This window comes from Apteryx mantelli, chromosome 22 (assembly GCF_036417845.1).
Source record: "Apteryx mantelli isolate bAptMan1 chromosome 22, bAptMan1.hap1, whole genome shotgun sequence".
In the NCBI taxonomy this organism is placed as follows: Eukaryota; Metazoa; Chordata; class Aves; order Apterygiformes; family Apterygidae; genus Apteryx; species Apteryx mantelli.
Window position 1 is genome coordinate 8,706,082 of NC_089999.1, and position 27,183 is coordinate 8,733,264.

At 40.8% G+C, this 27,183-nt stretch overlaps 1 protein-coding gene across 1 annotated transcript; it reads left to right on the plus strand.

Moving 5' to 3' along the window:
• The first annotated feature begins 1,121 nt into the window (after window positions 1-1,121).
• On the plus strand, window positions 1,122-26,309 carry YWHAE (tyrosine 3-monooxygenase/tryptophan 5-monooxygenase activation protein epsilon). Its single transcript, XM_013946503.2, has 6 exons — window positions 1,122-1,312; window positions 13,323-13,522; window positions 19,069-19,175; window positions 20,041-20,247; window positions 21,069-21,205; window positions 25,401-26,309. Exons 1-6 carry the CDS (start codon window positions 1,249-1,251, stop codon window positions 25,451-25,453), a joined length of 768 nt encoding a protein of 255 aa, XP_013801957.1. The 5' UTR covers window positions 1,122-1,248; the 3' UTR covers window positions 25,454-26,309.
• Window positions 26,310-27,183: the final 874 nt, after the last annotated feature.

A 27,183-nucleotide genomic window follows, 5' to 3' on the forward strand; every position in this document is an offset into this window, starting at 1 on the left:
ATAATATGAATTAAAATCAATCAGGAAAAAGATAAACCCATTTTAAAAAGCATGTTTTAAATTGGGATTTAGCCATGTGCTCGCAGTCACACATTGGGAGCCCATTTCAGCGGGCACAAGACAAAACAGCAAAAGAGAAGGATGCCCAAGACAGTGCCCCAGGGGGGCCAGGTCCTGCGCAGCCCCTGCTGTATCTCGAAGGCTGCAAAGGCTCTTGGGCACTTCCGCACCTTGGCAAGGCTCAGACTTTCGCCCCTCCATCCCAGGAGCCTTGGGGACCACCGAGAGCTGCGAGAGGTTGTTTCACATCTGCCCCAAGTGATCTTCTGGAGGCTGAATTTACACTAGCTAAGCACAAGCCCCTTTCGTCTTCCCAAGCCAGGTCGGTTTGGGAAATCGAGGCCTTATCTCAAGTCTTTAAACCGTCACTCTGAATATTTCAGAAATGCTCCGTGAGTAACTTCTGAATCATTCAACCTAGATTCTGGCTCTCCTGGCTTCTTAAAACTGAAATTATCGCACCCTGCCTCAGATGCAGCTTTGGAAGTGATATTTTTCTTGAGTAAACACTCCGGAGAGACAGCAGAAACCTGCTAAATCTGACCTTCTGCTTTACATTCATTTCTAGGTACACCATGATGCAAAGAGCATATGGAGCTGTTTGTAAAAAAAACAAAAAACACAAAAAAACCACACACTGAGAGGTATTCAGATAATACTGTCAGCGTTTGAGGGCGGCAGAAACGCGTTGCCTGTGAGGAGGATACCGGATGTGTGAAAAAAATGCCATTTTCCTAAGCCCCCCGCGGCCCTCCCTCGCGCGGGGAAGGGGCTCCCCCTGCCAGCAGCCCGGCGGCGACCCGCGCTCTCCACCTTCGCCCCCACCCCCGGCCACGTCGCACGTCGCTCCTCCGTGTCCCCAAGATAACGAGCCCCCTCTGGGCCGGGGCCCCGCGGCCGCCGGTAAACACGGCGCGGCGAGGGCCCCGCCGCCCCCCGCCCCCCGCCCCGCCGCCTCCCGCCGGCGCCGCTCCGGCCCCCGCCTCCCGCCCGTTGCCAAGGAGCCGCCGTTGCCATGGGAGGGCCCAGGGCGCATGCGCACACTGGCGGAAGTGCCCGGATGCAGCGGGAGGAGGTGCTGCCGCCATATTTGCCCGGAGAGCAGCGAGCTGGTAGCTGCTGAGCCCCCCAGACCCATCGGCTTCCATCCGCCCCGTGCAGTCCCCGACGCCGCCCCGCCTGCAGGACATGGACGATCGGGAGGATCTCGTCTATCAGGCCAAGTTGGCTGAGCAGGCTGAGCGCTACGATGGTGAGCGCTGGCTGGGAAGGCCGTGCAAGGCCAAGGGGAGAGGGAGGGAGGGAGCGGCCACAAAATGGCGGCTGGGCGGGGGAGGGGGGGCAGGGGTGGAGGAGGGGGGCACGGACAAAATGGCGACTGGGAGCGCCCCAAGGGGCTGGTGGAGCTGGGGATGGGGGACCTGAACGAGCGGGTGGCCTGGGCCGGGGCGGGGCCGGTTCGGGGGCGGTGGCGGCAGAAACCGGGAATAAAATGGCGGCCGCGAAGGGCGAGTCCCAGGGGGGAAGGGGAGCCGCCCCCGCCGCAGGGGGCCTGACAAAGAGACCCCGCTGGCCCTCGTCGTGCCGCCACCTGGCGCGGCTTTAGGCGGTTCCGCTCGGCCCAGATCTTGCGTGCCTTCGGCCCGGGCCTCGCGGAGCCCGGCGGCGTGGGGCCGAGCTCGGTGCGCCGCAGACAACGCCCAGTGCCCTGCTCTCCGGAAGGTGGGTGCCCGGCTCTCCCAGCCCCTTGGGAGGCGACGCTGGGGAGCGACCTGCTCGCCCTGGCGGGCCGCGGGGAAGGGGGCTGGCGCTTCTCTTTCTCCTCCTTTGCTTGCGGTTGGGGATACTGCTGCCCCTGGCAAACGCAGAGAGAGCGAGCTCTCGCCCTGGAGCGATGAAGTACATCCTTCGTTGTCTGAAGGAAATACACATGCTTTCATTATGTAATAGAATTTATTAGAGATCACCTTTTCCAGCATTATCTTTTCCCTTTTTGCCTGTAAAGTTCTTGCACTATGTCTGATGGTTTCATATCTGTTGGGGGGAAGGGGTGGTGGGGAGGAGCTGGCAACCTTGGACGGTGTCTCTTGTCCAAAATATGTCTGCCTTGCGACTGTTTCTTGAACACGTTTCTATCACATATAGTAGAAAAGGCCTTTAATTTTCTTGATGATGTTATTCTCCTGGGACTGTTACTTTTGACTTAAGACCTTATGTTTATGCATTTAAAGTGAAATAAATACCTTTGTGAGTAAAAACTGTGAACATACTTATGCTTCGCTTAGAGATGGGAAGACACCTCAGATACTTTGTTTGTCGTTTTCATAGTAAAAGGATGTCAATTGGCAAGAACTAGGTCATGTTGTCTGAGTTGCTGCTTGGAAAACTTCTGATAGCACTATTTTCAGGCATCAGAGAAATGCACATTCTGGGGAGGAAAATAGAAACTGCAACAAAAAAAGTAAGGCCTAAATGAGACTTACTTTTGTGACTGTTCAAGTAGGGAAATGGGGTAGAAATAAGAATTCCACTAAATAACAGTGGTTAAATAGTCTTCTCACAATAACTGTAAGGACTTATGGAAAAAATGCCCCCAAAACAAGATCTCAGGGTGAGACTGAATTGATGGAGGTAGGGAGTGGGAGTGGAATGGGGGTTACAGGGAGGGAGGAGATCAATTCCAGTATTGCACAGTAGGTATGTAACTTCTAATGGTAACAGATTCCTTGGTGTTTTGTTTGTCAGTCTGTTATTGCTACCCTAAACAGTGTGGGGTGGGATAATCCATTCAAGCAAAACAAAACAACCCAAAAAGCACACCACCGCAGCAGCACTCCTAGATTGTTTTTTGTTGTTGTTAGTGTTTTGTTGTGTGTTTTTCGTTTGTGGGGGGAAAGGTTTCTCCACCTGGCATAGATGAATCAGTGCAACTGGAAGTGTTGGCTTTGGTTTGAGTGGAAACCCAAAGTAGGATGCTTGGCTAACATCCTAAAGGATTCATTGTCTTTGGGAACTTTTGAGGCACAACTCTCTCTTTGGTATTTTCCTAGATCAGTGGTAAATTATTCCTATTCTTCATAAAGTAACCAGACCCTACACTGTTGTAGAGATCTGCAATGCCAAACAATCAGACTTCATATCAGCTAGGAAAAATAAGTTGGTAGGGATTGAATTTGTGCAGCATTTCTCTCTGTAGGTTTTCTCTTACACCACTATCATGGATGTTTGCTAAACAAGCTGGCTAGATCAAAATGTAGAAGATGCCTCATGATATATTACTTCTGAATGGTAATGAGACTGCTGTCATTAAGGAAGAAGCTGTATGCCTTCCAGTTGTCATGTTTAAAATGATGTCTTTTTTCTCCCTTTAATTTCATAAAGTTTGTTGGAATTGTGTTGGGTAAACAAATTTAAGGTGCACACTCCAGTTCTGTTAGCTGTTTTAAACACATCTTCATGTCCACCTTGGCCCTGGCCTGGAAGAATATATATTGTAAATACTGTTTAGCACCTAGTTCTGTGTTCCTTTTCAGTTGAAACAATTAAAAATACTGGTCTAGTTTGTTCGTGTGTGTATATATATAGCTGAAATGCTGCAGTTCTGCAAAGATGGTAGTTGAGACTGCAAAATAATTGTGTGAGCAAAATTGTTTGGGGAAGGTATGTTGAAAGTGTAGGTTAATCTTAATTTTGTTCTTTATTTTGGCGATCTATGAGATATGTGAGCATAAGGTCACACTTACTAATTGGAATGTGTAAAATCCTGTGATGGTAAGTACTGTCTACAAATATATATAGGAATACAAATCTGTCATGTAACTTGGATGTGCTTGTGGAATGACAAATTTTTTTGCATTAATCCTAGGAGCACATTAAGTTCTTTCCCTGTCTTCTCTCTCCCGGAGACTTTAAACATATGCTTCATGGCATTTACAACAGCACTAACGGTAGGCATCCAGCTCTCTGTAGTTCTTCTGGAGGTGCTTGCTCGATGCACTTAACTTGTGAAGTCTTGAAAGATGTGCCTGAGAACTGGTAGAAATCTAGTCCTGTATTTGTACTGTCCCTAGCATATTGCCCTGCACTTAGGACGTGCCTTTCTGGGTACTTCTGCAGTGTAAATAACGCTTGAGGCCTGATCAGTAGAGATATTAAGAGATTTGGGTGTCTGACTGTCTTTACAGATCTGCTTAGGCATGTCGTGACAAATCACAAAATGCCAGGAAACCTGCTTATAATACAGAAAGCTTTGTGACAAATCTCATGAGATGTCTTACCTGCTGTTCCTGCAAAGAGTATTCTTAATAGCCTAATATGTAAATATAAATTGTCTTTGATAATCTATATTGAAAATCTGTTATTTTGGAAAACATTTGGAGTAAGTAAAATTTGCGTTGGTATGTGAAATAAAGTAACTTATTTGACTTCTTGTCTGTCAAGGGTGTGTACGTATATGCATTCCTGTACTGTTGAATGTTGAAAGTGTTCTGGGGTGTGGGGGAAAGGGGTGTTTTTGGTTTTCATTTATTTTCCCTTGTGGAAGCTAGGTAACATCTCTCTTCCAATCAGGTGAGAAATATGTTATGATACAAGGTAGTCTGTAAGTGGATACTCAAACTTTAGGCAGCATTTTTGTATGATAGGTCTTAAAATCTATAACTTAAAGTTTACATAAGGTATTTTGGTGAGGTGATACTTCCCCCCCACCCCACCCCCAAAATCAGACAAAAGGTCAAGTTCCAGCTGGGAAGCAAACGTGCTGTATTGAGAGTTCCAAGTCAGGAGACCTGTCAAATAGTTGTTAACTGCTGCCTCCTATGTTCTTACAAGCTGTCTATCAGGGAAATACATCTTTACTACAGAGGCAGTGAAGTGCGTAGTAGTTGACTGAATCCAAGATTTGGATGTGTTTAGAAGATAGTAACAGGTCTAGAAATTACAGCTCAATTACTGATCTACAGTTATTCTACATCACAAATGAGAATTTAAGCTGTATATTGATTTCAGTTTGCAGAGGACCTGTCTCTTTCAGCAAATGCATTAAGCAATCTTGAGGCTTTTTTCTACATTAATGTTTAATAGTGGTACGTATCAGTCAAAGGTCTTACTGCTCTGGTTATACTAAGTATGACTACTGTCTTTGTCTCTGAATTGGGTACCTATGAAAGTGCTAAAAGGCAAAAAATCTTATCATATTCCCCCCCCCCCCCAAAAAAAAAAAAAAAGGCATGGCCAAGGCAGTGTTTGAGGAATAGGGTTATAGCTGTTCATGTTTTGGAACATAAAAATCATCTCCTGATCATGAGGGGTTGTTTGAGAAAGGACCTTGTTCCATAACTGATTTCTTGAATCTTCTTGAATACCAGATTAGGCAAAGGAGATGAACCTCTAACCTTACATGGTTTGGTGCCCTGCAAGGAGTCCAAAAATGGAGTTGATGTCCACTGTGTTGTTTGAGTACTTGTATTTGAAACTCATTTAATAGCAGGACTCAATCAAGCAGAGAAATGTATGATGAGACTTGGTCCTTAGCTTTGCCTACATCTGCTTTCAAGCTGAAATTTTTGTTATAAATACTGGAGAAATCCTTTTTTACTTGGGAAGACATCTTCACAGCTTGAAGAGATGGTAGAGATGACCTAGAAATGACAGTCGTGTTGCAAGAAATACTTGTGATGCTCTGTAGGATTGATTGTGCAGAAAATAGCATTGTTGCATAGATATGGCCTTAATCTGTCCATTTCTCTGAACATGCAAACTACAAGTATGCTTTATAGGACTGTGTGTTGCAGAGTTGTACCATCAAGTGTTGGAAGTGTCAGGGCTGCATTAGCAGTTCTAAACCTTGTACAGGGAACAGCAGTATGGCCTGCTGCTTCTCCACAAAATCAGTCTAAGCTACCACACAGAATGGGATGCTCTTAAGTAGTTTTTCTGCTTACCTGTTTGGTTGCCTTAACTTCTGGAAATACAGTTGTCTGGTTCTGTGCTCTTTTGAATGAAACTTATGTATTATGATAAGGGAGCACCATGGGCAGATCAAGACAGGGGATTATCAATATCTAGTACCTTAGTAGTTGCACCCAAGTCTCAAATGTCTAATAGTTTGCTTGGGGTGCTGAAAGCATATGAAGACCTGAGGAAAAACACAAAAGCTGTGTAATGTGCATGAATAAATGTTGAGTTCATTTTAGCTTTTAAGAAGTAGAGGTGCAGTGCTGCAAGGCAGAGTGACCTAATCCAACAGCTCACTGCTGTTGATGGCCCCTCTTGCCTTGCTGCCTCTTATACTTACTTGAGTTCTAGTCCAACCCTTGGAATGAGTCCAGTTCTCTAAACTGTAAACAAAACTTACTTTTTTTGTTTCCGAGTAGTGTTTTTTTCTGATTTAGTTGTTTTCTAGGCATATGCCCTGAATCAGCCAATTGAAGAGGAGAAGAAATGCTGAGGTGGCATGAGGGAATTGATAGGGACAGAAGGGAAAGGCACTCCCCCTGCAGATCTGGGGAGAACATAAAGATTTACATTAGACTATGTCCATACTCATCACTTCATGAAGTATGGGGAAGCAGCCTTTTTTTTTTTGAGGTTCTTCAGCTCTTTTGGTCCTTGTTTTTATTGCTTTTAGCAGTTTGCTGTTACTACTGAGTTACTATTTGATTATTTTTTCTGGATCACTTGTGAACATTAGCATGCTTCCCAGCACAGATTCCACAGCCTGTGGAATTCCACTGGTGATCTCCCTCCGTTCTGAAAGTTGAGCCTGTATTCATACGCTGTTTCCCGTCTTTCAGCCAAGTGTTTATCCATGTGAGGACTTTTCCTTCGTATCCCATGGCAGTTGAGTTCTTTAAAGAACCTTTGATAAAACCTTGTCAAATGCCTTTGGGAAATCCGGGTAGACTATATCAATCATGTCTTCCTTGTCCATATGCTTGACTCACTCAAAGCATCTCAATAGATTTTCAAGACATTATTTGCCTTTAAAGAAAGCCATGTTCCACAACATAGTATTTATGCATATGCCCCCTCATTCTGTTCTTTAAAATAATTCCTGTTAACTTGACCACTTGCAAGTGTTAAGTTTATGGGTCTGTAGTTCCCTTTGGATGTCTGTTGGAACTCTTCTTAAAACTGCAGTAGTGTTAGTTGCTTTGTGGTCACCTCTGCTATTAAAGTCTTAGATGAGAGGGTGTACACAAGAGTTCAGGATCGGATATTTTGAGTTCTTGTGACTTGTTACTGATCTTTTTTTGTTAAATCCATGACTAGGACTGCTTCTATGTCCTCTGTGAATAATGGTTACAGTGTAGGATCTTCCATGGTGAACACGGGTGCGGAAAACTTTTTTTTCTGCTCTGTCCTTTTTATACCTAGATTGTACTGCATACTCTTTTGCAGCTTTTTACCCTAGAGATGACATAGGTGCTGAGCACTAGCCTAGAAGAAGGGGGAAGATCTTGGCCTGCTGTATTCCCCTTAGATAAGGGTAATGAAAGGATTAAACTTCAAACACGACTTCAGCTTTCTGAAAGGATGTGCTTCTGCTATTATTTAAATTAATAGTATTTAATCATGCTACCTTCTGGGTTTTCCTAAGGCTGTTTTGGTTTGAGCCATCAGTATGGTACCATCAAATCATCCCCATTCCACCTTTACTCATCTAGCTCCTTTTTTGTTCTGTAACAAGCTTTCTCATGTAGTTCCTCTTTCAGACACTAAGCACACTAGTAGTAGATATTCTAGCTCTTGCTTTTCCTGCAGTTATGTTGAACCAGGGTGTACTGTGGCTAGGGTTTCTTCAGTGGTGAGGTTGAAGCAGGTCTGGTGTAGTGTTGAAAATAAGATTAGGAATTCCCTTCCATAGGCTGTGTAACTAGATGCTTCATAAAAAGCCATTGAGAGTCTAAAAACAACCCCCCCCCCCCAGACACTGTAGCATCATGCCTACCATGAGATTTAATCACTGTATGTTATTGTAACTAGAGTTTCCAAATACTGTTCTGCCCCAATGGTGTCTGTTAGTGTAATTGGCCATTCTTTTGGCCAGGTGTTTTCTGTTACAACTTTAATACTAATCTAGACCTGCAACTCTAGTCTATAATGAGTAGCAAAAACTTTGACAAAACAGTCAGCTTTGATACTAATGTTGTTTGATATACAATGCTGCTCCCTTGGTGTGGTCTACTGTTTCTTTCTTTACCCTCTGTTGGGAAGGCCTGTCATCTGTTCACCAAATTTCCTATATGTTGACTGTTTTCATATTTGCTTATACAGGGACATCCCAGTTCCTCTGCATTGTTTGGATTTCTAGAGTTTGGGGAGCAGCAAATGTATCACTCCTTGAGTTTCTTGTCTTTATGTGGTAAAGTGGTGTTATGTTGTGACCTTACCAGTTTCGTAATCAACTGTTGCCCTACTCTTTGCACAAATTCTGTGAGTTGGTCCTTAGATGGTTATCAACTATGTCTTTCTCAACCTTGTAAACTTCCCCATCACTCTTCAGCTTAAAGTAAACTAATTTTGGTGACCTTTGTCATTGGTGCAAGTCCATTACAACTTAAATGATATTTTTATCTTAAATGGTGCCTTATTCCTCAACCATACATTCAAGGGACTGCTTTTTTTTTTTTTAATGGATACACCTTTGTTCTTTTGAAAGCTTCATCAATTGGCCAACTCCTATACCTGTGTATTTCACTCCTTTTAAAATAGAAAACTAACCGGTATGCTTCAGGGATTACACAGTTACTTTACAATTTACAGGGATATCAGGCTTGGTGTCTCTAGGACTTAAAGACATAGTCTTTGTCTTTCATATTAAATAATGTGTACCAGCTTGTGTGCTAAAAATCCTTTGTAGGTAGCACTCAGTGCAATGGCACCCACTGCCCAAGTGCTTTGTGCTTGACAAGCTGTGCATGTGTGTTCCTGCTGTTCCTCCGCACTGGCTGGAGGTCAGTCAGCAGTGTTGGTCTGTAGTGAGAGGAGATGGGCATCTTAATTGGAGTAGTAGAATGCAGGAACTAATGCGTGTGCCCTTTGTGGATCAAGAGAGTGTTGTCTTATCTTACGGCAGTTGTTTTGGTCTGTTAAACGCTGCTGCCATGCCCCCTCCCTCCCCGTAAGAATATAGAAACTACAGTACCCAGTCAGACCAAACATCCATTTAGCATGTTATGTCTTAAAACAGCCAACAGCAAATTTCTAGAGAAGAGTATAAATCTAGGGTAGGCATATAGTTCTCAAGAACATTCTCCAATCCTTCCACAATTTAAACTTTGGGGATTTCCTGCTCTGATGGTGGCATGATCTGACAGCACCATAATATGGTGACAGCTGTAATCAACTGAAAAGCTGGAATGCAACCACTTAAATTACCGTCTGTATTTTTGAATCTGCATAACACTGCTTTTCCATAATGCCGTGTAAGTGTCTATGGGTTGTGTATGCAATGAGTTGTCATTACTGCAGTAATCCTTCTTACTGAAAGGAATCTCAGACTTGGCTTTTGTTGTGAGTGGTCTCCAAGCTTTGTCCTCTGGAATCTTCCAGAGAGGTAAACCTACACTCAGAATATTAAATACTTGCTCTGTTTGCCTGTATGGCTTTTTTTTTGGCTGTAACTTTTTTTTTTTTAATTGAGGAAGATATAGGTATGTCTTCCTCTTTCTATTGCATTGCCTGAGTTCTTAATACTATTCATCAGGCTTAAACTTTCAAGGCAAGATTGTGGCTTTGCTGTAGAATACCAAGCTATATGCATAATATCATCTAGCCCCGTTGGAATACCAGCCCACATTGTTTGTATCTTCAATAGAATTGAGCTCTTTACCAAACCAGAAACCTCTTTATCTGACAGGTCCATGGATAGGCTGATAAATCTTTTCTGTTTAGGCAAGATGCTTGTTCGGGGTGGGGGTGGGGATTCCAGTATGTGTTTATGTATTTAACTAGTAACAAGATTAATATTTTTCTGAAGAGAGACCTTTCAGTCCCTTCCATCAGTCTGTTTTAGAGAAATGATGTGCCTAGTAGGAAGAGTTGGTGAGAATCGAGGGGTTTGCGCCCCAGCACAAATAAAGATCTTTTTTTTTTTTTTTTTTTTTTCCCCCTTTTTGGCCAGCATCTTAAATTCAATGGCTTCTACTTGGCATAAAGTGTGTTTGGCTTACTATCAACTCATGGGATAAGAGACTGGGGGTGACAAAACCTATTTTTTCCTGGTGCTAGTTCTCAGCAGTTGACTCTAGTTTCTTTTGGGAAAGCTGTTCCTGTGATGGTTCTAGAATATGATAGCTGATGACCTTTGCAGAAGATCTAAGAGAGGCAAGAAGCCTAATACATACCTGACAGAGGCTCTGGCTCTTGGTAAATCTCGATTGTAGGCATGCCTTTGTAAAAGCTATTGGTAGTCTTAAATTGGATTTATCCTCCAGCACAAAAAGATATTGGACATCTGTTTCAAGGGCTTATAGGTGTTTAGGCAATGATGGGTAAAATCCTGCAGAAGCTAGGCAATTGATTAAAGTTGTAGTGTTGTGCTTGAGTGTGCTCTGAGGGTCAGATACTTGTTTACAGGGAACAGCAGACCTGTTTTTGTGTGGCTTTTTTTTTAATCCTTGTGTTAAGTGAGCCTGCTTCCAGGGAAAAGACTGAAAGCTCTGCAATACAGTTGGTAGATGTTGCTTTTTTTTTTTCTTCTCCTCTCCCAGTTGTTGCAATTCTCTGATACAGTTGAGCAAATCTTGGAAACAGTTACATGTTTCATATCTCCAGGATTCTGGAGTAGATTGATTGTTCCCATTCAGCTGGTTAAGAAATAGTCTTTTACTTCATCAAGAGGCAGATTTTGTATGGAAGTGTTTTAGTACCCTACTCTGTATGATTGAAAAGCTCTGTAGTTAATCCCAATTGGTAAAGCACAAAAGAGCATGAATTCTGTTTTTAAGAAAACCTAGATCTTTTGTGTTTTGCTGTATGACTGTCAAACACTACCAGTAGGGCAGAAGGTTGCTAGTGTAATCAGGTAAGACACAGTGTACTTTAATACCTCTCTCTGGAACTGACAGTTTTCTTGTGTTACTTGGTTTCCTCTGATTTTTCACAACTTCAAAAAAAGTCTGATGGGACAAAGCTTATGTGGCCTTGGTTAGTTAGGCTTGCCATGTAACTAAAACCATGCCTGCTTATTTAAAGCATAGTGGTCATACTGGGTCAGACCAAAGATTTTGAGATTGATGGATGCTTAGGAATGAGTATCACAGATGAACAGGATGGTGTGATTACCCCCCCTTCCTTTTTCTGCACTTTAACCTGTCTGTATTTCCCTAGAGGATAAGTTCTTGATTCACTCCAACTAAATGTTGGAGGGAGGGCTGTGCGTCCCCGAGTACAGGTTAATTTCTTAAATGGAAGTTGTAGTACAGTTTCAATTATTCTTATCTGATGGCAGTTAAACATTAAGCTTAAAGACAAGCCATATGTTTCTTGCTGGAGCTTGGCAAAGATACCTTAGTAGCATAGACTAAGTCTCAATTCCTACTTGTCGCTTTTGTTTGCAGGACTGAACACTGGGAAGCAGTGTATCTTGGATGTAGCTCTTCCGTTTAAAAAACTTCAGAATACGGGATGACTAAATTCGCACAATTTTTTAAAATTACAGCTTGGAAATATATTCTTTAAATAGATGATAGGGTTGTCCTTTAGGAAATAACTCATAGCAGTCATTATTTAAGTTGCATATTATATCATTCCCCCTTTCTGATAGGGAATCAAGCCGTTATAAAATTTTGGCTTACATGTGTGGAGACCTGCTGGAAACCGATAACGTTCTTCCTTTCAGGGAAAAAGATTGAGCCTACAGTTCCCATTGCTGAGACAGCTCATGCCTGCTATGGCTGTAAGTTTTGGCACCTGAGGATAAAATAGACTGCTAAGCTTCATTTGTTTCCTATTGCTTGTGCTGCCATGATAGTAACGCAAGGAGATCAAATGGTTGGGAAGGGATAACAAGCGGACAAGCTAAACTTTACTCTTCTGTGGTTCATTTCCTTTATTCTCCTATTAAAGGGTCACATTAGGGGAGACGTGGCCTGATCACATTACCACACTCTTGACAGAAACTAAATACAGTTTTCTAGAGTCCCTCCACCTGCCAGATGGCTGCGAAACACTTGTCCTGGGGAGTGGATAGGGGAGTTGGGGCTTAGGAAATAAAGGCTATTAATGAAGGAGACTGACTGTGGGATCCTCATCTGCTCTAGAAGTTGGAAGGCAAATGGTGAAGGAACCAAAATACTACGGGGCTGGAGAAAACCCACGGTTCCTGTATGTCTCATACTGGGCTCTTGCTTAGGATATATGTCATCATTTTGGCTTTCATTTTTCTGATATGTAACAGACAATCATGATGTGATTAGGTAATGAAGGGATTATAGCCTTCCTTAAGTAGTTAAGGCTTTTGCTTCCACTTGAGTATTGGAATGCTGTATTTAGGAATCTTTTTTTTTTTTTTTTTTAACACCCCCCCCCCCCCCAGCTATAGAAGTCTTTTCAAATGGTTTGGACTATAAATATGCATTAACTTGTATTTTGTCTGTTGTTTTTTTCGGTGCAAATAGCTGCTTGGCAGGGGTAGCTCTGATTACTCTAGTTACTCTTAGGATGATTCTTCTGTTGCTTCTCCAAGCAGTTCATTTTTCTTTTGGTGGTTTCCTCTTGGAACTTGGACTTGCTTCCCTAATCACACTACTAGTAGTTATCTACAGCCATTCAAATCTGTTCTTTTTTTTTTTTTTTTTGTTAATTATCATAATGTGTTGTATTCCAGCTGACAACTCAGTGGTGCATTCTGTAATTCTTCAGTTTGTCCTTATTGTGCTGAATGCCAACGTATACTTGCCTGGGCTTTTCTTGCTATTCACTGCCTTTTCTGGAGTGCCTTGAAGAACACGTGTTCCTGTAGGATGGTAGTTAACCATTATCTGCTCTGAAAACTGAGCACTTATTGCTCGCCCCTTTTTTTCTGTCTCTTAAACTGTCTTAAAGAATTTTGAGGAATGTTTTCATTTTCTTTGAAAGAATGTCAGATACTTAGTGTTCTGAACAAATCAATGAGCATATACACAAAAGAAGTAAGGGATAACTGTATGAAAGGAGGAGGGAGCCTGTTTTGAGAAATTAATAATAATGTGCAGCTTCTATTGAACGGTTCAAAAGATGGTTTGGCTGTGAGAATAATTGACTGTTTTCCTTCCTAGAAATGGTTGAATCAATGAAGAAAGTAGCTGGAATGGATGTGGAGTTGACAGTGGAAGAAAGAAACCTGCTTTCTGTTGCATATAAAAACGTGATTGGAGCCAGAAGAGCTTCCTGGAGAATAATCAGCAGCATTGAACAGAAAGAAGAAAACAAAGGTGGAGAAGATAAATTAAAAATGATTCGGGAATATCGGCAAATGGTAAGGTTTAGTTGATGTTACAGCATAATGACGTGGTTAAAAAGGGCTGGATCCCAATTTTGTTACCCTTACCACAAACTGCCATGGTATTATAGATTGCCTGCAGCATAATGGTCTTTAATAGAATGATAATCTTGAAAGGAAGAGGTTTCTTCCCTGTCTGGAGAAAAATGTATTTGGTGATAGGGGGAGAGTGGATGTCCTGTAAATGCTCAAAGGGGTAGCAGCCTGGAAGAAGAAGGGGAGGGCTTCTCTGTGTGCGTATCTGCTCAGCATTTGAACTGTTCTGTCCTCCCTATTTGCTCAAGTGTCAGACTGCATGTGTTAGGAAGCCTTAATCTTTTTCCTCTGATTTCACTTACACCGAGCAGCTTTGTTCGGAAAAGTAACCATGTCAGAGAAAGTGTTTGGCTATTAAGCTGTTCGCTGTCTACTTCTGGTAAAAGTTGCTTTAGAGCATACCAGCTTAGACGCTTGGCACTGTTGCCAGACTCTGTACTATGGAGTTCACGTAATGCTGTTAACATTTTGAAATACCAAAAGGAGAGGGATTTTCTCTTGGCATAAAGATGGGCACTGTAGTCAAATCAGCTGCTTTCTCTGCATCTTTTCCCATGTTCTTTTATCATTGTGATAGTTGGATTTCATATATGTTGATCCTGTTCTGCTACTTTGTCTCCCAGATGAAAACTTAGCAGGAGTTACTACAAACGAAGTACTCTGCAGTTGGGTGATAATGGAGAAGAGTTACCTAGTTAGGACTCTGGTATAATTGAATTGGCAGACCTATTATTAGCTCAGGCAGCTATGCCTATGTTGAAATAAATGTTGAAATAGTATGGCTTCTCTGACAGCATCTAGTTCTGAAAACATAGATTTTTTTTTTTTTGTCTCTAGGCTGGTCACTTAAACTAATAGCACTCAAGGCAATCAATTTAAGGTAATGCACTCCATGTTCCTGAGGGGAAAGTTAAGATGTCATGGTCATCCCAGTTGTGAAACTTGCATGTGTCATAACCTCTAGGGTCTTGCTATTTTCTCTGGCTTTAAAGAAGGGGAAAAATTGATTCAAATAACTTTGTGGCAGGCCTAATCAGTCTCTGTAATTCACCTAAAACAGGGAACTTGAAGAAAGCTTTGACTTTTATTGGTAAGGGCTAATGAAATCCTCACCTCTTAGAAGTGACTCATTGTCATTCTCTTCTCCCCCCCCCTCCCCCCCCAATATGGAGGAGGAATACTCCTGTGCTCTTTAAATCCTGCTACACACTTCTGCAGTGAGACTTAATCTGTCATTTGGGGATAAATGCCTCCATATGGTTCAGATCTTCACTTTCAGAGAAACAGTGAAGTCTTTTATACCACCTGGCACTGATTCGTACACCACCAATGGCAATGATACTGGCTTGGAAATCTTGGTTCTCAGGAGTGGCACTGGACTTGTTTTTTTTGACTCAGTGTTTCTTTTGCTTCATGGGATAGTTACGAATTTCCAGTTATGCTGGCATGCTTATGAGATGAAGCTCTGCCAGTTGCATACCATCTTGCTTAGTTCCAAATACTGTTTCTTGATGGATGTCTAAACTCTTTAACAGAGCACATAAATAATAGGTATCTAATATTGCTTAATTTTGTCTTGCACTGCATGCTTCCAGTTCTTCTTGCTTAATACCATTTTTTTGCTTGATGTTTTGTGCAGTTAGTATCTTCTGACAAAGGTCCTTTTAATATTGAAAAGGGTTTCTTTTGTTTTTTTTTTTTTTTTGAAAGGACTGTAAAAATAAGGCTTTGTTCTACCTCTGTCCGAGCAAAGAAGAAAGTATAGTGCAGAACAGGCTGGTGTGCAAGATCTACATATACTATTTCAAAGACTATGTATAGGTCACATGGAGACATGGAGTGCTGTGCCATGCCAGCAGTATCTTCAGCTGCTAAACCCTCAAAGGAAGTAGCCATCACAGTTACTTTGGGGTGCATGTAGGCTTTTGGTGGGAGAATGCTGTGGAGAACTGTAATGTGTTTCCATATTGGAGAAAGACTACTTAACTCTAGGCTGAGTTTCCCAAGAGGCTTATATTTATCAGCTATAGCTGAAGACCATCTCCTGTCAGCAGCTGCTAGGAGACTTACTATGAGCTAGCATCCACTCTGAGGAGAGACTTGTCAAGACAGATTTGGAGAGGTAAGGGCCTGAAGAACTTGTGCAAAGGTTTGGATGATGCTTCTCACTTACTGTAAATGCTAAAGCAAGACACACAGCAGAGCTATGCTCTTGTCGTGCTGAGTGCTTCTGTTTCACATGGAAGTTTTGGTGCAGCCACAGCAGAGTCCTGATTATTTTGCTTACCTTCCATGTCAACAAATATCCATTGGTGTGGCGTTTCTTGGAATATAGTTCAGTGCTGTTTGGAGAGTCTTCCTGGGTTTGAGAAGCACTGAAGAAAAATACATCTCTGTCTGGGGTCTTACAGGCCGAGCTTGAAGTGCTGGAGGAATGGGAGAGGAATCTTTGGAAAAGACACTTCTCTCACCTACCCCCCAAATCAGTGTGGGTTTGCACAGCTATAAATTGCTGCTTGAGTTGAAATGGAAGGTGTAGCTTGTTTGAAAGTAAATACTTGAGGTTTTGGTCCACATCAGTATTTGTTATGATTTTATACATGCCTTTTTATTTAAAATGTTTGGGCTACTAGCTAGTATGACTTGAGGCAGAACTTGAGGAGTGATGGTGGTGTCAGTGTAGGGCCAGGCTGGTTCTGTGTATGGGACATGCATAGAGCAATACTGAGCAGTGATGGAAGAAGCTAGGCTGTACCATTTCCCAGGCCACTTAAAATAAAAACATAGCTGTGGGGGAAAAATGCCACTTGCTTGCTTCCTTTGCAGACAGGCTGCTTTTCTGAGTCCTGTGGTCATTTGGATGCGCGTAAGTGGAGCTTCTGGCTTTCCCACTCTCATCTGACTGCATCTCTGCGAGTGAGAACAGGCAGCGAGGCTTTCTTTGCTTGTCCTTGAGAAAATGAGGTGGTGTATGTCCCAGCACATAATGCGATTCACTCCCTTGCAGTAAGACCAAATCCATTCTTTAATTGCTCAGGACAAATATTCATTGTCTTCTTACTGGCCTGTACTTGTGGCATAGGCTGAGAACGTTTCTTTCTAGTGCTCTGATTTATAACCCGAGTGGTATATTCTGGGCAGCTGCAGGGCAACTGTTTTGGGGGGCTACACGTAAACTGGTCAAAGAAAAAGTATATGTTAACTTTTTTCTCTTGGTTACTTTTACTCTTCCTTATTTAGGTCACCAGGTGGTTCTACAAAGCTTCTGTACCTGCAGAGCTAAGAACACAGTCTGGAATCTTAAGTCAGGGCTACCCCTAAAATAGAGAGGCAGGCTGGATTGTGGAAGCCACAACATACACTTCAGGGTGACCTGTCTCTCCTTGCCAGTCAGAGCCTGTAGTTCCCTGTGTCATATGCAGAGTGGAAACAGCAGTATGGCCTAAAACTGCTTGTTCCAGATGTTCTGAACAAGCTTACTCTGGGCTCTTGTGCTGCTTTGCAGGAGCTTAATGAATCACTGTCTAGAATAGATCTTTTCTGTATGAGAGCTCTTAGTGTGTGTATATGTGTGTGTTTTATCAACTCAATCTATATTAACTCTTTTCAAATTAGGCTAGATCAGGATGTATAAATTGCCTTGGGCAGCGGATGATCTGTGATAACTTGTCTGTGTGGTTGATCCTTTAAGCAAAGCTGAAAAAAAGGACTGTCTTAGATGAAATGGAAGTTTGTACATGTATGGTTAAAGAAGATTAGAAACTGATTTAATTCTTTGCAGTTTTGCTGAAGATCTCTCTGCAAAAGAAGTCATTGAAAAAGAGGATCAAGAGGAAAGAAGTTTGCAGGAACTGACTGCTGGCAAAGGTTTCATAGCTTTTGTAGCCCAAGAATTTATGAAGTAGACTTTTCTCAAATGACCATATTTCAACAGTTTCCTTAAGCATTTGTTATGTAACTTAAGTATAGACTCTAAACCTTCCTCTGAATATTAGGGCATTCTGACATTCCTTGTGTACGAATTTTGCTGTAGGTTAAGCTCTCTAAAGCAACTACTGCAAATCTCTTAAGATACTTCGTACAAACAGGTATGCGTATGTACCTGCCAGTTTAATATTAAATTTTGGATCTGTAACTTTAAATTGCTAGCTTTTGAGGCTAGATGTTGTGTTTACAAACCATATTAGTTTGGGAGCTATATAATGATAAAGATATTACATGGCAAGAAAAATGCTGTAAGGAGGGGGGAAAAAAACCTGCATTGAGGGGAGGAAAGGGAAGGGATAATGGACTGATCAGGGCTGTTCTTGTGGTCAGAGACGTACAATTACCTTATGGTTTCTTGTAGTTGACATTGCCTTTTCTTGAAAACCTCTTTTTTATAGTACATAAAAGTAGCTTGAGCCAGAATAGCCTTCAGCTGTAGTTGTGAAAATCGCTGCCAAATCATGAGAAGCAGCAAGAGATTGCTATCTGCACCTAACCAATCCCTCTTTTTGTGAGTGACTTGGGATGCTCAGTAGAGAGCGTTCTTCCACAAACTGCAGCAAGTCTGGCTTTGCTGATGTTTGTTGGAAGACAGTTTTTAACTTTCTGGAGATGCTTAGTTTCTTTGCTTTCAGGCCTGAAACTTTTCTTTGTTAGCACCTAACCTCATAGACTTCTTTTATGTTCCTTTATGTTAGGAAAAAGTGAAGGTAATGTGATGAAGTTTTCAACTTTGGCTATTAAAATCCAATAGCTGTTTTTAAAGAAGGTTTATATTTTGTTTTTCTCTGGCCACTGACCTCACTGTTAGTGCTGGCAATTTCTACCTTTTCTCTCTTGTGAGCTGCTGCTTTTTTTTTTTTTTTTTTTTGCCCGTTTCTGAAGTTTGTATTTTCTTGAGTTAGTTTTCGTGTTATATCTGACCTTTCTGGTTGTGGTGTATGTCTTTATTCTGTTCTAATTTTCCATATTTTCTCTCTTGGGAGCTTCTCTATTAGAGCTTTGCTCCCCAAGTAATCAGTGGAAACTTTGTTCTGAAGATGCCATTTAATGCTGGGATGGAATGAACTCTAGCTGACTTATGTTAATTATCTTCAGTGTCCCCTTCACCATTGCCACTTTTAGGGCTACTTTCCAGGATCAAAAATCTGCGTTAGGAGTTGTGCAAGTCTTGCAGTAACTGCAAGTCATACAGGAGCTGCATCCTGAGACAGACCTAATGCAATTTTCTAGTAAGATGTCTTCCAGGGAATTTATAATTCCTTTATTCAGATCTGCATTTCATCATATGTCAGTGCTTGCTTTTTTCTTGTGCGGCAGCTAATTACCCAGTACTGTTTTGCTTAATGTACCTGTGGAGCAGCTGAATTTGTGTTCTGTTTTTTCTTCTGTCTTTCCCCTCCCTGCATTGTTATGATTTCTCCTGTTGGATATTGAGTATTTATGAAGTAGGCTTTTAATATTATGTGCTAATCCCTCCCCCCCCTTTTTTTTTTTAGGTTGAGACTGAACTGAAATTAATTTGTTGTGACATTCTGGATGTACTGGACAAACACCTCATTCCAGCAGCGAACACTGGCGAGTCCAAGGTTTTCTATTACAAAATGTAAGTGTCATCCTGTGAGACGAGGACATCTTGTTTGTATCTGAACTAGATAACAAAGTAGCAATATGTATATATGTCTATATTTCTGCTCACTCAATCACAGTAATTTATTTTGGAAAGAGTAATTCAGTCATGTCTCACCATTGTCTTTTTTTGAATACAGTTGATGGGTTTAGCATCCTGTTTGACAGTGTGGGTTCAGATAGAGGGGCTTGAGAGACCAGTTTGGAGTAAGGTTATCAGAACTTCACAGAAGCTGTTGCACAGCTCTTAGATACGATAAACTATTTTTTCAGTTGAACTAATAAGGTAGAGATCACTTCCCTGCTTTAGTGTTTTCTAGTGTGAACTGTACACATTTTATAAAGAAAAGAAAATTGGGTAGATGGCTGTCGTGTTAGCTTCCAAATTGCATTTCAAATCAAACTCTGCTGCCTTGGAGTATATCGCTGTAGCCATTAGCTTGTGATACATTTTTGCACTGTCTGAAGCACGTTTTAAATTGTAATTATCAGAGCCTATTCCCCTCTGGTTAGATTCTCTCTATTCTTAAGATCAAAAATTTACCTAGTTTTAGATGAGATACCCACCTGTCTCTCTGCACAACTGTAATGGGGAACCTAATACCCTGAAATCCTGCACTAATGCAGTGAAATAACTGAAACTAAACTCTTTTTTCCTACCTAATAATTTTTAAAGTTCACTTAAATACTAAGGTACTATTTTCTTGATAGTAATTCAGCTGTAATGTCCTTTAAGTATGTGAATGTATAAACATTGATTTCAGGACTAAGCAGTTTGTTTAGTGGTGGTGTGGAAATAAGGACTACTGACTTCTTACTGCTTGTTCTGTTCCTGTTTTCAGGAAGGGGGACTACCATAGGTATTTGGCTGAATTTGCCACAGGAAATGACAGGAAGGAGGCTGCAGAGAATAGCTTGGTGGCTTACAAAGCTGCTAGTGATATTGCAATGACAGAACTCCCACCAACACATCCTATCCGCTTAGGACTTGCTCTCAACTTCTCTGTATTCTACTACGAAATTCTTAATTCTCCTGATCGTGCCTGCAGGTAGGTAGCGACTGGGAAGATAGGGAAATCTTACGTGAAAACCAAACAAGCCAAAAGTGATTGTTACTTGGGTAGTTGCTTTTCCTTAACAAGAACACTGGGCTGCCTTTTTTTCCTGCTACTAGTTGATGTCTTTACTCTGTTTGAGGCTAATTCTTCAGAAAGCTTTTGAACTTTTGCATTATCTTTGAGTCCGGATGCATTTGTTGATCTGGAAGTAGATGGTGTATGAGAAGCAGAATAGTGATAATCTTGGATTGATCAACTAATGGTAGCTTAACAGCTTGCCATGCTAACTGTATGTGCCCTTATTCTGCAAAAAGGGCGAGATAATTAACTCTTTTGCTGTTGGCTAAGATGCAAGGTCACGTTACTGTGCATTTCTATGACCTGTGAGCATGTGTAGATCGCAATAGCTCATCTCTCTCTAGGAATAAAGCTTGCTTGTATGAGCATAAAAATGAGGATTGAAGCAAATACACTTTAATTATTATTCCTGTCACTGCAGGTGACTTGCATACTTTTTCAAGCTCTTAACAGACCTTGGTCAGTTGTACCACAAGATGTTGAAATGTTTGACAGACAAAATTCTAAAGTGCAAATATACTGTTTTTCATAAGCACCTAATGTGGCCAGTTTTGATAATTGGAGAGGTTTAGATAAACATCCAGCAACCTCTTTAAAAAAAAAAGTGCTTAGAAACTATGGCTGTCACATAACCAAATTAGAAGATGGGTGTTCTGTAATACGGGTTTAATTTGTATGCCTCAGGATTCTGCTTAGCAGTATACTTCTAGATCTCATTTATTCTGTGCTTGCAGGTTGGCAAAAGCAGCTTTTGATGATGCTATTGCAGAACTGGATACACTGAGTGAAGAAAGCTATAAGGACTCTACACTTATCATGCAGTTGTTACGTGATAATCTGACACTATGGACTTCAGACATGCAGGGTGATGGTAAGTAAACTACTCTGAAATGCTACTGTACCCTGGTCCCACACCCCTGAAATAAAGAAAAAACCCAAAGCATGAAAATGTAGACTGGCTTGGTGTTTTACTGCTTCTGTCTGTTTTTCCTAACAATTGGCCCTCCAGAATTTCTGTCCTTTCTTAACACTGGATAAGTTGATAGCAGTGGTACCAGTTTCTTTTGAGAGGCCTCTTCAGCTCTTAACTTGAAGGGAGAAGATGTGGAATTAGTAAAAATACCCCCCTCCCTTTTTTTTTTTTTTTTTAGAAAGAATATTTGATTTCATCAGTGACTGTTTTAAAAGGAGTGACTCTTCATTTAATTCAGTTTTTCTTTCTCGAGGTTTGTGATACTTGCCTTACAGTTGTCATTACAACCTGATGCGAACTTCCAATGCAGGAGGAAGTGATTGCAAGTGCTCTATTTCCCTTTTTTTCAGGTCACTCTTAATATTTCTGTTGGCATTTCAGTGGCAGATGACTTTCTTCTGTCATGCTAATTACTTCACTTTATTGCACTTTACGTAACTTCTAGTGCTCTTGGGAAGCATTGAATGTGAAGAGAAGAGGAAAAAGGAAAGGGGTCTTGTGAAATACTTTGTTACTGCTTGTGGAAATCTAATTTGCTCTTTAGGACATTAGAAGTACCTTTTGTGGTGTGTTTTATTTATTCTTATGCTCCCAATGAATGACTCTTGAAGTGGAGTAATGCCTGAGCAAATGCTGAATGTGTCCTCTGGCACTATATCTGTGGGTAGGACATTGATTGCTTCTGTTTACTAACATCTGATAGTTACTTAAAAGGCTTATTTTTGGCATTCTAGGTGGACTTTATTTTTTCTTACCCTTTCAGGGACAATAATGAGTATAAATTTTCTCTGGCATTTAGTTTTCCACATTTATGCCTTGATGTGTTTTACTTGCTACTAATATCAGTGAATTAAACATTCTCTGTCTAGGAAGATTAAACTTGCTCTTAGTTCTGCAGAAGTTAAACCATGGAGAGACAAGTGGAAAGAGCTGGCTTACTTTGCTTGTAACTTGAAGAAAACCCTTCAATCCTGTTCAGAGTATATCTATTCACAAAGGTTCTAAACAACATTCCAACTTGATTTCACATAAATCATTTCTAAAGAAATGAGTGTCTCTAGATATTTTTGTAGTATAAGCTGTTACTTGAAGCATGGTCGCGTAGTTATGTGACATTGCTCTGGAGTACTTTATTGGTGTAGTCTCCCATTTGAAAGCAATTGTAGAATCTGTTACTTTTTTTCATACTGCCTCTGTTACGTTGTTAGTGAGGATCAATGGGTTTGTAATATTTTTACTTGCCTGCCTTCTAGCTCTTGGAGGAGATCGGTATTGAGTGTTGCAGTTTACATTTTATCCCTGTTTCCTTGGGTTTTGACACTCCTATGAACTGGAAGAAACTATACACATGCTGGGCCTTGGCTCCTGATCTACCCTACATCCAAATGCAGAGTTTCTTGCAGGAGACTGCATGCTGCTTTCGTAGATATAATTTTACAAATGGTACACAAGCCCATATAGTTATCCATATAGCCTATGTATTTGGATTAATACAGACACTGTTCTAAATACTGCAGGTATTGTTAGATGCATTTCTCGCTGCAGTTGGGCACTGGAAAAAACTTTGTCTAATTCCTGCAGTTGAAGTATATGACTACTTTGTTTTTTTTTAATAGAGGCAAATATCCTGGTGCCCTGTGGGAACATAAGGTTATCCGTTTCAGTGAAATAACAAGGCTGGCTTGCTATTGTGAGATATCAGTGCATTAGAACATCTTCCAAAAACTATTTTTATTTGAATGTAAGCTAACATGTCTTGTATATCCTGTAGAAGTTCAAGTCCAGCTCTTTACAGAAGCTTTATATTTGCCTTTTTGTATAACCTAGATTCAAATTTGTTGTTTCATCACTGGTTCCATAGCATAGTAGATGGACACTTTTGTTCTGCCTGAAATAGTTCAGATTATTCTACTCTCTGTTTAGGACACTTGCCATGAAAATAACTGTTACAAAGCTAAAAAATTACCACAGAACTACTTAAAATCATGTTGCAGTGTTTTTCCACAAAGAATGTGGTGTTTATGCTTAATCTTTACACACAAGTGTAAAGATCTGTTTCCTTCCTTTTACTTGTAACTTGCTAATATGTTGACTTAGTATAGTTAAAATTTCTGCTTTCAGAACTCCTCAGTATTTCTAAAGTGAGGTAGAGCCTCTGAAGATCTATGAAAGTTAATGTTAGTAGTGACATTCAGAAACATGGTCACAATGACTAGTTTCTTGAGAGGAAAAAGATTCAGAACCAGCTCATTCTTTTGCATAAAGCTTTTGTCTGTCAAATTCACTTGTGTAGGTTATAGCGAATGACTTTCCTAAATCGAGTGTTACCGAGCTGCTACGTTTCTCCATTTCATTTATTGTATCTTTTAACCATATCATAGACAAGCTGTTTAGTTAATTTTCACGCTTGTAATGTCGTCTTCATATGATTCCTGTTTTCCCCTTCTTTCCTGCTATATAGATTCCTAAAGGAAAGTCCAACTGTTCATTTCCTAAAAACTCTACTTTGTAAGTCCTTGTCATGGCTCAATGAACTTTTCAACGTCAATTTTCTTCTGATCACTAATCATGCTTGCCTCTCTCACTATCGTGCTGCTGATAAATTGCTTGTATCTTTGACTCCATTCCAGGGCTAAGCAATATTCTACCAGTCTGTGACCTGTTACTCCTACCCAGGTCGACATAAGCATAACTGAGATCCAAAATAACTTAAACATTTGACAATTGAGCTGCGTACCTGGATGGATATTAAGAATATTTGGGCATGAAAAATACTTTCACTGTGGCCTGTTATAGGAGTATTTGCTTAAGTGCGTTGGCTAGAGCATGCTCAGATCTTCTTTTAATCATCTTCCTGGGTTAGGGCCTCTGCTTTCTTCTCTTAAACTTAAATAATTTGTTATGTAATTCTAAACATTAATTTTGTTGTTGTTGAATGTCAGATGTCTTGTGTTCCTAGGCCACCTCTTCCAAAATCTACCTTGCATTGTACCTGGTGATAATGCTGAATCTGGACATGCTCTCAGCAGGCATTCTGATGATATGCTGAAAGTCATTAGTCTCATTTGATTGGATTTTATTGCAAACTAATTTGTTTGAATGGATAGTTTGTTTTGTTTATTGCCCTTAAGGCAGTACCATCTCACATGGTTCAGGATAATTGTAAAGAAAACATTCTTCAGTTTCTTTTATCAATTAACTCAGTCTTGCATGTGTTATGGCACTAGCTGAAGTATGTTAAACTTTTTCCTGTTGTGGTAGAAATCTGGCGAAGACGTGTGCAGAAGGCATTGCATGTGTCTGTCTAGGGGTAACTGAAGTAAAACTGAGTATTTATTACGAGAGTCTTAATGAATAGACTTTTTCACTGCATGTTGCGGCCTGGTGGAATAGCTCCAAACTGATTGGCTGGCCATCTTTCGAGAAATAAATTTCCACAAAATATTCTTCTGTAGTAACCTCAAGTCTAGGACTTCTTGTCATGTTGAACTCGTGAAGTATGGAAGCTTATTCATACTTGTTTTGGTAACTTAAATAATACACACCGTCAGTGTCATTTTCTAAAATTGACTGTAGTATTTTACTGTTGCTGAGACTAAGTTGACTTGGGCAGAAAAAAATGCTTAGTTCTGAAAATCTGTTTTGGTTTTCCTGCTATAGTTAGTGCACAGATGTTCTTAGCTGTCTCTGTGTAGTAGAAATTAAGTTATTGGAAAGGTATGTTCTGATTTAAGGATGTTGATATACAGCTGTTCTGATAATTCTGTCTTGGCTGTTCATCTTTGATTTGATCACTTTCAGCAGTGTTGGTTTGTTGTTTGTCCTTACAACAGAGTACATGTTCTAATAGCCTGTGCTGTAATTGTGTTTTGTATGAAATGTGATGGGTTGATTACAAGGCTAAATTTCCATGGAAAGGCTTCAGTTCAGGACTGGCTATGTCATGGGTGTGTGTGTGTGTGCTGTTCATGCAAGTGTGTAAGTGAGCGTGTGTACAATTGCATGAAGCTATTAATCTTCAGATGCTTGTTAAGCCATTCTGCAGATCTCATTTTAAAATTAATTTCTTCCTTACTTTTAAAAACTCTCATAGGTGAAGAACAGAATAAAGAAGCGCTGCAGGATGTGGAAGATGAAAACCAGTGAGACACAAAGGCCAACAAGAGAACCCATCTCTGACCACCCTTCCCCTTCCCCACAAAAACCCTCAGTGTCACTCTGAGAACCACCAAATCTGACTTTTACATTGGGTCTCAGAATTTAGGTTCCTGCCCTGTTGGGTTTCTTTATTTTTATTTTTTTTTTTTACACAGTTTAAAAGTTCTTAAAGGCAAGAGTGAATTTCTGTGGATTTTACTGGTGCCAGCTTTTAGGTTAAGACACTAACAGGACTTTGTAAAGGCTCTTTCAGCATTACTGTATTGTCTTTGCCAGATGTGGCGAGATTACCATTAGAAGTGAATGTTACATCTGAAGGCCGGTAGACTTGTAGGGGAGATCTGTTATCGCACGGTAGCGCGCATGTGGTGGCATTTTTCTTTTTTTATAACTGTTTAAACTGAATTTTATACCAATGTTTAAACTTAATTGGGTGTTTAGCTTGAAGTTACAGGTTGCATTGGGACACATATTGTAGTGGTTTTACTGTAAAGTTTCCAAACTGCTGAAGTGTTGCTGAAAAACATGGTGCTGGTAACAGTTCAACAATCCGTGGCTGCTCATTCTTGCCTACTCTTTACTTTTCCTCAAAGCAGGTTAGCATTGAAGGTGGCATTGATAAGCCTGCATGCGTGTTCAATATTTTTTTCTTTTTCCCTCCCCCTTCCCCATCTCCCTTCGCTCGCTCAACCTCTTTTGTTCAGTATGTGTAACTTGAAGCTAATTTGTACTACTGGATATCTGACTGGAGCCACAGATACAGAATCTGTATTGTTCTTACTGAAACACAGCATGGAATTAACATTAAACTTAAATAAAACAAACCTAAATTAAAAATGCCAAATATTACTATGACTCTTTTATATTTTAATTATTTCAGCAGGAATAATTTTCCTCTATTGCTTGTAATAGGAATATTTAGGGGGAGAGAGAGAATAACAGCATTGTTCTTCAAACATGAGATAAAGTAAGATTCAGGTCTTGTCCGTGAGTAGGGTAGACATGAAAACAGCTTCCTGGAAGGCAGCTTACTTTCCATCAAGAAGAGGAGCAAGTTCTTCCACACAGCTTATTCAGTCTTTCCCCTATCTGTGTGCACAAAAAGCTGTGATCTGGCTGGTGCATTCCTCCCACTTGCCCCTACAGGACTCCTCATCCAGTCCAGGTACTTGGGTGGAGAGGAGAGAAGCATCTTAATGTTTGGTCCACTTACTTAGCTATTTTTCCTATAAATCTCTTTCTAGGAATAATCTGCTCTTTGTAATAGAGTGTAGCCTTATCAAGTGAATGTAGCAGTGTTGAACTGTGCTGTCAGATGGTGGCTTAATGTATGCGATAAGCAAATCAGGCCAGTTTGTCTGCCCTGCTCTCCAAAAGTCAGTTAACAAACAGGTCCTCCTAGGGGAGGAGGCTGAATGAATCCCTTCTGGGTTTTTTGATCCTTTCCTTTCTGTAAATCTCCTAGAAGATTACTGGCTACTTCATGTCATGTGAGCATGTGGGAATATTCATGCTGAGCGTCTGGGCCCAAGTACTAATGAGAGACAAATGGGCTGGCTGAATATGTCTCTTTGCTGACAGTGCCCAGCAGCAGTGTGTGTACTGTCTGTAGCTGGTTTCAGTGCAGTCACAGTGCTGTCGTGCAATTTTCAGGTTTCAGCCATAAGCGGATGTGTTGTCAAAGGAGTGGTGAGGAAAAATCAAGCGAGGAAAACTTG

Bases quoted from the DNA above. Each gene is read 5' to 3' on its own strand.
- YWHAE (XM_013946503.2), top strand. From the start codon at position 1,249: ATGGACGATCGGGAGGATCTCGTCTATCAGGCCAAGTTGGCTGAGCAG. The intron at 19,176-20,040 runs GTAAGTGTCATC...TCCTGTTTTCAG, and splicing joins AAGGTTTTCTATTACAAAAT to GAAGGGGGACTACCATAGGT. The intron at 21,206-25,400 runs GTAAGTAAACTA...AAACTCTCATAG, and splicing joins TTCAGACATGCAGGGTGATG to GTGAAGAACAGAATAAAGAA.